This window comes from Ceratotherium simum, chromosome 8 (genome assembly GCF_057802395.1).
Source record: "Ceratotherium simum simum isolate JZ-2026a chromosome 8, ASM5780239v1, whole genome shotgun sequence".
Classification (NCBI taxonomy): domain Eukaryota; kingdom Metazoa; phylum Chordata; class Mammalia; order Perissodactyla; family Rhinocerotidae; genus Ceratotherium; species Ceratotherium simum.
The window spans coordinates 70,307,211-70,320,597 of record NC_141907.1 but is presented as its reverse complement, the minus strand read 5'-3'; the positions used below and the strand labels follow the sequence as shown (position 1 = coordinate 70,320,597).

At 37.8% G+C, this 13,387-nt stretch overlaps 1 protein-coding gene across 4 annotated transcripts in view; it reads right to left on the bottom strand.

The window, feature by feature from the left end:
- ARHGAP24 (Rho GTPase activating protein 24) overlaps positions 1-13,387 on the bottom strand; it is a 485,346-nt gene that overhangs the window by 105,820 nt on the left and 366,139 nt on the right. The window contains exon 1 of one of the 4 annotated variants that reach the window (XM_087434543.1): positions 12,606-12,735. The exons of 2 other annotated variants lie outside the window; for them this stretch is intronic. In XM_087434543.1, the coding sequence (XP_087290669.1) occupies positions 12,606-12,663 (58 nt within the window). In that variant the 5' untranslated portion in view covers positions 12,664-12,735. Of the gene's footprint in view, positions 1-5,730; positions 5,881-12,605; positions 12,736-13,387 lie in introns of those variants that run through there. One more of the 4 variants, XM_087434544.1, reaches the window with a different exon arrangement.

Below are 13,387 nucleotides of genomic sequence, written 5' to 3'. Positions count from 1 at the left end.
ATGTCCTATATTTTGATTACTTTACCAATTCTCTGTTCTCTCTCTTGCCTGCTAAATATTTTAATGAATAATGTGGAGTTTGGTCATCAGCTGTCATTAAATTCCTAAGTGATTCAACTTTACCTAGAGTTGACAAAGGAAGATAAGCAAAATTTCCACCGTCAATCATGTTGTCTGATGTAGATGAGCTTGTTGTGCCTTCAAAGACCAAGAGAAGAATGTTGGGAAGGGGAAGGGGAAGGAGAAGAGAGAGTGGACTATATACACTTTCCCCGGAAATTCTCTCTTACTTTTCTGGTTGTTTTTTCTCTATTCTTTCCTTTCAGTACATTTTCCTCTATCTTCCCTATAAATAGTGATCCTCTTCTTGTGTGAGCCTTTTTCTGAGGAAACTCATTTGCTCCTATAAGCTTGGCTATTAACGCTGGTGTGATGAATCTTAATTTTACATCTCCATCTCTCATGTAGATGAGAGATGTACTATATTGATTTCAAACACAGAATATCCCCAAATAAGAATCAATTTTACCCCCAAACCTGCATTTTCTGTTGGCTTTCTTATCTTGTTTGGAAGTTATTCTAGTCTCCTTGTACAACTCTTTAATCTCCCTGCTGAGGCCCCAGACCTAATTAGTCACTTAGCCCTGGGAATACTACCTCCAAAATCTCTCTCCAGTTTGCACCTCTCACCAGACTGACGCCCACTGCCCTTGCTCAGGTTGTCATTATCTCTTACCTGGATTACTACAACTGTTTCCTCGTGGTGCCCCTATCTCTGATATCTTCCATCAGCAATTCCACTGCCACACAGACCCCACGCAATCTTTAGGATAGACATTTGTTAAGTGTGCACTTACTGGTGCTTGCCTACTCTGTTCTGGGAGTTAGAAGTGAATGAAACAAACTTCCCGCCCTAATGGATTTTATGTGCTATTGTCATAGATTTAATTTGATAATTCCTCTATTAAAGATCTTTGATAGCAATCCATCATCAGAGAATAAGGTTCCCCGTTCTAGAGGCACACAAAGCCCTTAACAATCTGGCTTCAAACACATCTCCAGTCCTCTTTTACATCCCAACCTCACTCTTCTTGCCCTGTTTTTCTAGGCAGACTATTCTAGCTGCCATTGCCTGAAATGCTTTTATCTATGTGTTTCCTCTGTACCTCTTTATTTACTTGCAAAATTTCTATTAAAGCTTTAAGACTTAGCTAGAAATTTTCACTTTCAGGAAAGTTTTCCTCACTATCCTAACGGGACTTAATTGATACCTCCTCTGTGGCTATGTTTGTTCATGTCTCTATCACTGCCATATTCACAGAATGTTATAATTCTTTGTTTGCATATCTGTCTACGCTACCAGGCTGTCAGTTCCTTAACTGCAGAAAAGATGATGTAGTCATCTTTGTTGAGCCCCTAGCAAAACCCGAGTCATGATAAGAACTTAGTAAGAGTGTTTAATAACCAAAAACAAAAAAAAAAAGGAAGAAGTGGAAAAGGAAGAGAAGAGTGAATAGAAAGTCAGGGGCAGAGAAGTCTTCAGGGAAGAAAGTGTTGGTAATAAAATAGTTAATTACCTTTATTTTACACTCAGTAAATGCTAAGGATTAGGTGTCATCGTTAACTGGCAGCTAAGAGGAAAGACACTGATTGTCCCCAACAGACTTTTCATCTGTTTAATGATTCATTTGCTGAGGTTGGCTTTTCATAACAGGGGAGTTTTCCTCCCGACAGCGTGATGGGGAAGAAACTATATATACATCATTCACAAGAAAATGAGAGTTGTAACTGCCTTTTCAGCTCATGGATTTAGAAAACAAAAAAAAAGAAGAAAGAAGAGGCAATAAAAAACGAATGAAATGGCACTAAAAGTCTTGGAGGGTCAATACAAGATTCTGCCAGGACTCTGATGATTTATCTATAGATGAGGCATTTGGGGGGATTAAGACATATTGTGCTGAGGCTGCTCTTGCTACTACAAGCTGTAAATGATAGAAATACCAGGAAGCATGGCATTATTTATAGAAGAAGCCATTTCAATTGCTGTGTAAACTTCAGGGGAAGGAATGTGCAGTGCTTTAACCAATCAGATACTTGGTGTTTTCTCTTGGCATTCCATCCATTTTGCTCTGTAAACACCAGCAGACAAGCAGCTGAACAGCCACTGAAAGAAGATGTGTGGTTATCCAAGTCCTCTGACATTTCAACCACAGAACCACCTTCTAGACTATTACACGCAGCTAAGCCCTACCAGACAACAGAATGAAAGGTGTTTTATTTTCATTTTAATTTCATGAGGTCTTATATTAAAAAGGAAATAATGATCCCTGGCATTTATTGAGACTTCTCCCTAAGTACATTATTTCATCTAGAAATACTAATGTTAATTACAATTTTGCTAATTAGGAAGGCTTACAAATTTGTAGTTTACCTGCATTTAGCATAAACAGGTGACACACTGAATAAATTTGTGAATTCTGCCTCTCTATCCATTGTGCAAGTCACCTCCAACATAAACATTTTCCCACTAGGAATGAGAAACTAAGCTCCTCTTCCAGTATCACTCTATGTCCAGACAGACTTACATTTTGTTTCATTAAAAACTCTGGCGCTTTTCTAGATGAATTACATAGGATAGCCATCCTCTTGAAACATTACCTAATAAGAAGTTTGAAAGACAGAGCTTTAAGTTTTTTGACTGCTGTAACAATTGCTGCTCAGAACCATTAATTCAATGCAATAAAAATACATCTGAAGCTATAAATATCACTTGTAAATAGTAAAAATAAAACTTCACAAATCAAGACTCACTGAAACACACCAAAAAAATTCAAATGAGAGCCTCAGAAGCAAAAGGCCACAAAAAAGAAAGATTTATTTTATTATATTTAGGAAGAATGATTTTTAAAAACACATTATATACCAATTTTTAAATTAAGAATGGGATACATAGGTTTCCAAAAAAATATATGAAATTATAAAACATAGACTATCTTGTGCCTATATAAAGAAGGGGAGGTAAAAGACAAGGGGAAAGAAAGTGGAGAATAGAGAGGCAGTTGGTTTACATGAAGAAAGCTGGGGGGGATGGTGCTCCCTCTGTGCCCCAGATAAAACTGACTGTAGAAAAAGAGACTATATCATAAAGCAACATTCAGACTTGTCAATATGTATTACGTGATCCATGGAAAATTATGATTTACACAGAACCCAGGATATTCTCTAGTTGCAAGAGAAAAGGTCAACAGCTTATATATGATAAAACCTGTTATTTCTCTACAGTGACCAACAATACACTCTATGCATACAATAGACATACTGCCCATGAGTCACCCTTGTTTAAACGCTATCTTACACCAAACATATATGAACGATTGTCTTGATATCTGTGTGAGTGTATGGGGTTAATTTCAACTGTTTTATTTGTATCTCAAGAAAAAATGGATGTGTTCTAGCCTCAATATTTTGGAGCTAGCTTAGGGGCTAATTTATGACATGATTTAAATTTATAATGTGTTCGCCTATTTGGAAGCAAAGAAGCTATTCAATTAATACTTTCAAAGCTCTTGGAATATGTATCAATTTTAAAGTGTCATTCAGAAAATAAACATCAAATGACTGTTTATCATTCCCTCTCTCTCAATCAGTTTGAGCAGCATAAACTCGACTATTTTTGCAGCGATTTTAGAAGAGACACACAATCTCAATCTACGATGATGAGGCTGAATACTTCCAGGATCATCTTCTGGTGCACTGATTCTTCATCTATAAAGTGCTCACCTTTACAGGTCATGAGAATGTTCATCTGAAGTCAGGATGAAAACTAAACATGGAAAGTACACTCTATCCATGGGGCAGTTCACTGTTGTGTATGAATCAGTCAAGCAACCCTAGCTATAATTTCTATTTCACTTAATAAACATGTTTTATGATTGTTGTGTGAAGTTTATCATATTATAGTAAATAAATTATGTTGTTAGATAATGGCATTGACAATCATTAGACTTTTGCTAAAAATGTGGTTTGCTAAAGTATCTTGGGTCCTTAAATAATGAATTACTTCTGAGTTCAGCCTCTGTTGAATTAAAGATAAATCTGAATATAACCCCCTGAAGATGTTTTGAAATAGCATAAGATGATTCAAAATTCTCTACTGCACTAGAATTGTGATGTGGTGAATTTGATGAATATTTATCTTTAATTTATTGGAGAAGTACAACACTGAAATTGATTATAACACTCTATTTCAAATTTCTCTAAGTGAGGGATTCTCATTCTAGGCAGTGCATTTATTATCTAGAATTTGCTCTCTCAGGCATAAAAGATAATCGATAAAATACCAACCAATATAATTTACCCCCTCTAACTCTAGCTTTAGATAATTAAAGAGCCCAAATGTTAAGAGAAATGACCCCTCTACTAACCATAATGTGCCATTTTAATTTTCCATATGGTTTCATACATAAGAGATTATCAAATATTTGAAAGCATATGGAAAATCCAAGAACTACTATTTCCTCAATTTACTAGAGTAACTCAGAAAGATATAAATAAGTATTCAAAATTCATAGTATTATTTATTATTTTACAATTTAAGCCAGATAGTGTATGATCAAACAATAATTTTGTTATATTTCAAATTCTTATACTTCAGAGACCTTGAATAACCTTCCAAAAAGATGATCTTTTTTTTTTTTTTTAAGATTTTATTTATTTATTTTTCCCCAAAGCCCCAGTACATAGTTGTCTGTCATAGCTGCACATCCTTCTAGTTGCTGTATGTGGGACGCGGCCTCAGCATGGCTGGAGGAGTGGCGCCTCGGTGCGCACCCGGGATCCGAACCTGGGCCGCCGGCAGCGGAGCGCACGCACTTAACCACCAAGCCACGGGGCCGGCCCGCAAAAAGATGATCTTGAAAATTCTAAAAAGGCATTATTGCATTCTCTGAGAAAATTAATTAAACTCCCAAACTGATTACGAGTTAATAATTATTTACAGGTTTCTCTAGAAAACGTACTATGAATTAGAATTTGTCAAAATGGTCCTTACTTGAAGAGCACAATTAAAAAGGAGTTCAAATAAAAACATGTATTTAAAAATCTATAAATAGACACCAAGTTTCCAGAAGGAAATATAAGCCTAAATTAGGCTGTCCATGCGGATTACAAAACTAAAAGGCTAGGGGACTCATACAGCACTTAAAACACTATAATTGAGACCACATACACAAACATTAGACCCTACAAAAGGAAGCATAATGAATCTAATATATACCACAAAGAAACCAATCCTAAAATGTCTTCCTAAAATGCATTGACTAATAATGAATAAATCTGAACACTGAAGAAAGGCTACTTGCCTTAAAGAATAAAAGTGCCTTCAAGCCTCACCTTTCTCCCTATTTCCTTCTAATAGGGTGACTTCAGGCCTCTCTTGGAGTTTCTTTGTATTTCCTGACAGACATAAAGAATCTACGTAATTTTAAAATTTCCAAACCCATTTTCACCATATTTAAGTGTGTAGAAAGTAGCAAATTCTAGAAATTATATTTAAACACAATTTATTTGTGCAGGCAACAGACAGTAAACTGAAATAATAAGACGTTAAAATAACAATTTTAGTTGATGCAACAATCTCTCTCTGTCCTCAAAACCCCCAATTCCAACTCCCAGATTTCTTTATCAAAGCTCTCAAATATTTCTAATAAGGAAAAAAATAAATGATTTTACCTTCCATATTTTCTAGAAGAAAGTCAAACATTCCACAACTTGACGGTTTCAAATTCAATCTTCTTTGATTATAGGTGTGTCTGTGGAAAGTGGGTTAGCTTCTAGACCTCCAGAGGAAAGCTAACCCAGACTGGAGGTTTGCTGACTTGACACTCATCTCTCCTTTTATCTGCTAAGGGTCAGAGACCAGCGACTACACATAAGACTCCTGCAACTCCCCCTTAACAGATGTTTAGAAAGCTAGTCTTGACAGATACTGATTACAGGGATAAAAATCACACCCCCTTGTCCCCTCACAACAAAGGGCTCAACAATGAGAAGATTAAAAGACAAGCTTTGAAGTGTCTTACTGTCCCAGTGGTCTTTAAAGTCAAAATAGACACAAAGTTTTTTCCCTCATTAACTTTCAGCATCTTCTTGTGTAAATGGACTGGAATCTTCGAAGATCAGAAAATGCCTAAAAGGGATATGTTTGAGAAAGTTTGAGCAAAACTTCTTTGAAAGATAGGCTATCGAAAATAAACTGGAATTGTCAATTCAGGAGGTAATGACTGGGGAAGTTGAGAGTGTTAATAAAATGAATACTAAGTTTTGTGTTATTATCAATTACGACTTAACCCTACATGTTCTTACTTAAGATTTAAGCACTTTTTCCTTTTTGTGAGAACAGATGCTGTAAACAAAGCTTTTACACACTTGCCCTCAAAACAATCACGGAGTTTTAGGCACACCTGGATTTTTTTGTTGTTGTTTAAATCTCTACTTTGTAAATAAAGAAATTGAGGCATACGGTGTTTTTCACTAAACATGCATGAAAAACTATAGGTCAACATGTAATAAAACTAGAACAAGCAGTTTTAGTATACTTAATCATGTAAGACCAAAATGCAGAAAAAAACAAAAAGATGGCATGGCTTCTCAATTTGTGTTACATTTTCCTGACTTCCGTTTATTTGTGTGTTTGGATTTTTCACTATGTGGCCATATCATTTTTCCAGAAACTCTCACCATCTTTGGTTCCCAAACCTTGTATTATTTTGACTTCCTCATTTCTCCTAGCTTAGTTTTTCAAGGCTTTGTCATTAGACCTCTTTGTGTAATGATGTATTATTTTCCTTCCCTCAATGTAATACCCCAGCCAGTGTATCCTAGGATGTGCACCAGCAAAACTAGACGACTCTGGACCCTGAATAAGCTCTGTAAGATGTCTTTGGGTCTTTGCTCATGGCATTTCCACTAGTTGGAACAGTTTCCTATCACAGCATTTCTTCAACCTCGGTTGCATATCAGAATCACCAAGAAAGAAGAGGAACCATACCATAACATATTCTACAAGCAATCCAAGTGAGCCAGTTGATTCCAATATTCAGCCAAGGCTGAAAACCACAAAAACCTATCACAATTCTTCGCATCGCTTCAAACTCTGTTCATAAACACTTTCAGCCATATGTATCCCTTCCATCTTTTGAAGATCCTCTTCTTGCAAATTTCCAATGATCATTACCAAATTCTTTTTTGTATGCAGACATCTCTGAGCCCTCCTACTCAATGATAAACTTAGAAAAGGACAGGTAACAGTCCTGTTCACTGCTCCGTCTTTAAATCCCTTTGTTCCCTAGAATTATTCCTGCTGATTTGCTTGACCCAGACCATTCAAACACAGGGCAGGGAGTATTTAAATATCCTCAATGTCTTTCCTCACCAGTCTGGATCAGTCCAGCAAGGTCCTTCTCCCTCTCCCAGATGGCAGCTCCAGTACAGGGCATTGTGTGCTGTGCATTCTTGAGTTGTGTTTTGCCCAACACTCTGATCTCCAGTTGGCTCTGGGCAAATCTTGCTTTGGTTCCTGTTTGGCTCTCATTGGAGACTCTAGTTTTACTCCAGGACCTCATTCCAATCACTGGGGTTTGGATAATCATACTCTGATTTTGGCATGCCATTTGACACCAGTATCGTCCCTTTATATTCTCTGTTGCTATATTCTAGCCATCTATTAGGAACTCCCTACATTCTCTTGGAAAATCTTTAAAAAATACTTCCTAAATCCCTTGACCACGCAGACACAGCACCTTGATGGATTCACTAAGCTGGTGCTCAGCTGGACCTGCCTCCTAGCCCTTGTGTGGCTCCAACTGTAGGAATTACATCAGGTCCCAGATCTGTCCTCACCTACCCAACGTGGTTTTGGCTCTTAGAAACTGCCAAGTGTTAAACTTGAGCCCTAGTGTAGATAAGAACTGCCTCTTACTTATCTTTGCTGTAACATTTCACAAAGTGTGTGGCACACACTAAGTGCTCAAACTATTTTGAACATTTTGCTCAAGTATAAAATACACAAACTCAAATTTTCTTTTAAATTAATTCTTCCTATTTAAAGTTTCTATCTTTCCCCCACCCCATTCATTTCACTCAAATATTTCAATATTAAGAATTTAAAAAATAGAATACACTGGGGCCGGCCTGGTGGCGCAAGCAGTTAAGTGCGTGCGCTCCGCTGCAGCGGCCTGGGGTTCGCCGGTTCGGATCCCAGGCGCGCACCAACGTACCACTTGTCAAACTATGCTGTGGTGGCGTCCCATATAAAGTGGAGGAAGATGGGCATGGATGTTAGCCCAGGGCCAGTCTTCCTCAGCAAAAAAGGAGGAGGATTGGCAGATGTTAGCTCAGGGCCGATCTTCCTCACACACACACAAAAAAATAGAATACAGGAGAACCAGAAACACTATTGTGTTCATCGTCCTCACTTTACAGATCAGAAACTAGGGAACAAAAGGGTTTAATAAACTGGCCAAAGTCCTGCGTCTAGTTAGTAGTTAAGCTGGAAGTTAGATCTTCTAACTTGTAATGATGTCATCTTAATTATCAGGAGGGCGTAACAATGAACATAGAGTCATAGAATGGAAAATAGGAGAATAAGACTATTGATTAAGTGCCTGCTGGAGACTAAAAGCTTTGCATATGTTTTGTCATCTAATTCTCACAATTACCCTTGATATTGATAATATTTGCACATTTTAAAGAAGAGAAAACTGAGATTCAACAAACTTAAATGGTTTTCCCAAAGTCACACAACTAACAAATGCTAGACGCAGATTTGGAACCCAAACTTATTTAGCTTCAGAGCCTATGCCTTTTCCATTGGAAATTGAGCAGAGGGTTGGAAAGACAATCTAGTATAAATTCTTGATTTAACTAATAAATTCACTGAATAAATTCCCTGAAATGGGATCTTCTGATTTTTAAATCCCCCATCAAACTCCAAATTCCAATATAAAAAATATTTCTTAAGGCATTTCCCTTTACCAAGGGCTCAATTTGACTAAGGAATATAAAGACACAACGAATATAGGTAATATTACTAGGTGAGTCCCTAAGAGCCATTATCCATGTTTATTGTTCTCTGTGACTAGCATTCAACTTATTTTATTTATAGCACATCAATAATTTGTTATTTAAGCATTAGTAATTAATTTTCTGTTTCCCTTCCTAGAATGTAAAATCCACCAGAGCCGGGACCAAGTTGTTTTGTTCATGACCATAATCTCAGAATTCACAGTAGATGCTTAGTATATAATTGTCAAATAAGTGAACAAATCAATTTATTAATTGCCACAATGGTATAGTGTAGTATTTTTAAAAATATATGGCTATATCTTCTTCAAAGACATTTGGCAAATGATATTTTGGTAACTCCTCTTTCAATCCTTATGTAATTATCCAGATTGTCTATATTTTATTATCTTCCTAAAATGCCTTACCTTCATTTTTATCAACCTAGGTCCTTGATTTTGAGTCACTGATTCTCCTTCTTCTGTAGTTCCCATTTCAACTTAGTTCAAAACCATACCTCTCCCTTATTCACTGTATCCAATGGTGACATCAAGACCCAAGGAAATGTTCCAGGAGAATTCAGACCTCATCAGGAAGTGTGGACTGGGAATCATCACTTTAAGGTTTCATTAAATTTTTAAATAACTTTAGAAAATGGGCAAAGTAAATTATCATTTACATACCATTTAGATTATCACTTACATACTATTCAGAAGATGTAAGTTATTTTTAAGGGCTTAAAGTTTTTGCATAAAAATAATTGTATAATTCCTTTGATTTGGGCCTAAAACAGAACTAAAACTAGCAAAACTAACCATCGTGAATTATGCTTAAGGGGAAAGAAGTGAGCACTAAATTTTGCAACAATTTACTATAGGCCTTAAAATACATAGCCTTGTTTTTTTGTCCAAGTCAACAATCTTTCATGTTTTCTAAGACTAAAAAGTCATGAAAGTATTTATGATGCTGATTATATTCAGCAGAATGAACACTTAATTCCCTACCATGACTGACATTGATGTGTGCTTTGGGGAGAGGTGACCACTGGTGCAGAAGACCCCGGCGTTTACGTGTTGTGTGCCGCCATTTTCTATCAGCCAGCCAGAATTCAACAGCTCAACAAATCGGTTAAATAGGGGAGATTTCAACTTAGCAGAATATGTTGGACATGGTCACAGATAATTAAAAAGAAACTATCTTGTCAATGTAGGTTCATCCTTGGTAAAAAACTATTCTGGTGAGTGATGTTGATACCTGGGTGGGCTATGCATGTGTGAACATAGGGGGTATAAAGAAATCTCTGTACCTCTACCTCAATTTTGTTGTAAAACTAAACTGCTCTAAAACAATAAAGTCTTAATATATATTATATATTAATATAAATATATTTATTGACATGTAGGGAAAACAAAACTACCAGGAGTTTGTACATACAGTGAAAGAAGAATTGATGCTTCTACATCAGCTTATCCCATACTCGGTTACATAGTGATCTTCGTGCTGGCCAAATGTGAGGAAGGGGCTGCAATAGGCTGTTGGTTACCATTGTACGACCTACACCACAAACCTGACGGTAGAGCTTCTAGTAGAGAACTGGAATCCAGTTCTCTGGGTTTGTTGTCTTAGGTAGTAAATAAATATATGCTTGATGATTTGAAGGCACAACAAGCATCATTGACTTGCACAGTTAGATCTGACTAACAGAAAATTCTTTAAAATCACAATCTGACTGTGAAATAATGTAAACTTGAGGAGATGAAAGAAAGCTTACTCAGAGAGTAGTGTAAATCATGTAAAAAAGTCTGGACAATCTGTTCTTCTTCTTCTGTTGTTTTGTTTTGTTTTTTAATGAATAAACAGCATGGAGAAGATAACTATTATAAAATAAATGAAACACATACAAACCTGTTGCCCCAACAAATCATTTAAATTTTTCATGTCTTTTTTCTATTTTGGTTACTATCCTTAGCACAAATACTATGTCATGTTATTTTTTCATTTGCTATTATAATTGTAATTAATATTTATATTTGAAAAGTACATTCTTTTTATTTTCGATGGCTCACAGTTTCATGAGATGGAAAACATTAATTAATCTAAGGAATGACACTATAACTTTAAGAGGATAAAAGGAAACCAAAATAATTATTGCACTGGAAGTCTATATTAATTTTTACTATTGGAACTAGATGTTAATTTCCCTAATTTCATCTTTAAAGTTATACTTTTCCAGGTCAATACCACTTGTTGCATTTATATAACTATATATAACATTTATAACATTATAACATAACTACAACATTTATATAACAGCTAGATGGTGATTATAGCGAATCTATGCTATGATAAAGGTAGGCATACATATAAAGGTAGGCAATGTGTTATACAGAAACATATCGTATCTCATTGTATGTAATGCAAAGAAAAAAGTCCAGAGAGTAATTTTCAAAATTAACATAATGCAGCTGACATGTACATGGAACACAATTTTACTGATTATGTTGTCTTGAAAAAAATGCATAGAACAAGATCATGATGTTGAAATTTCATGCAAAGAAAGCCAAATAAAATGTCCTTCTCATTACTAAACAGTTAGTATATCCCTATAAAATATATACAAGTGTTCTATTTCTTAATGTTTTTTCTCAAGATAAAATTCCAATACCTTTATTCAGCAGCTATACTTTGTAATATTTCAGCAAGCACTATAATATCTGGTACTGTACTCGGTTGAATTGCTTAGCGGAGATTGAATGCCATGTCCATTTTTCATTCCACGTTTTTACACAGTTTCTTCAATGCTTTCACAAAAGTGACATCTTATATCATAAAGTATGGCCAAAGGAAAAAAATTCAAGGTTGTAGAGAAAATGGTCATAATGTAATAAAAGTGTTATATTGGAGATAAAGGGAAAAAACTTAAAAATTGCTCTTTTATTAACCTCTTAAGGGATATAATTGGAGGAGCTTCAAGAATAGAAAGATGCTTTGTGATAACAAATACTTTGGACTTTTACAATGAAACAAATGGAGGGGAGGCGGAGTCAAGATGGCGGCGTAGGCAGACTCGGAACTCACCTCCTCCCGTGGACACAGCCAATTTACAACTACTCGTGGAAAAATTACCCCTGAGACAGAACTGAAAACTGGATAAGAGGAACTCCTGCAACAACGGACAATCCTAACTGAGGTGGAAGAGGCAGAGACTCCCTTCCGGAGAGGAAAAACGCCGCCTTCACACGCCGCCAGCTTCACGGCCGCCGGGAGCAGCTCACAGGTATGCAGCCTCCCTGGAGGCGCAGGGCCCTGAGCCGGGGAGCGCCCCCGCTGTGGGCATTTTGTGGACCCAGCACAATCGACACCAGCGGCATAATATCTGACTGTGCCTGCTACTAAAGCATTGGGGAGCACCCCCAGAAAACCCGGTTCACAAAGAAACTAAAACTGGCTCTTAAAGGGCCCGCACACAAACTCACCCGTTCCAGAAAGCATCCTAAAATCACCAGAAAGAAAGGTGCACAGTGCTTCGGTGACAAGAGACTCACCTAATAGGCCCTGAGTGCATCTCGATGAGGGGCGAGACCTCTCCAGGGACTGGGACATTGGTGGCGGCCATTGTTGTGGCCTGGTGTGAGCGTGCTGACACAGACGCCATTGGAGTTCTCCCTGAGACCTGCTAGCCCAGGGTCTGCTCCACCCGCTAGAGCACCGATTTAATCCAGCTCAGCCAGGGCAGGCAGCCCACCCTAGAGACTGGCCCCACCCAACAACAAGCCCTCAGGCAACGTGTGGGCCTGCATAGATTGGTGACTGGATTCTCTGCAGCCTGGCAACTGAGCTGACTTGAGTGGGGCAGGGTGTGCACAAGGAGCAGGTGGAGAGTGTGGGGTGGTGGCGGAGTGTGTGGGGCTCCCGCCGTGGAGAGACTGGGTCCGCTTGGGGAGGTCGGGGCGCTCACACGGGGCAGGACTGTGTTGACTGTGTTTGTGGACCTGTGGGCAACAGGGCTTGTCAGCTGCAGAAGACGTGTGCTTCTCAAAGACCCACATAGGAGGTTTGCCCCACCTTCCAAAGCCTGAAACAATTGGGTGCTCCTGTGCCTGAGGCCAGCCCCACCCAGCTGCAATCCTCAGAGAGCTGACAAGAGACCTAATAGGCTAGAGGTTTACAGCAATTCTAAGGCCCTGAGCCTAACAACCTGCCACACTGGGGGCCTACTCACTTAAAAGAGATACTGCAACACAAATGTGGTATTAGAACTTACAGCCAACTGTGCTGGGGCTCCCCACACCTGATAAAGAGACTGAAGGGCCCACAACAACTACAA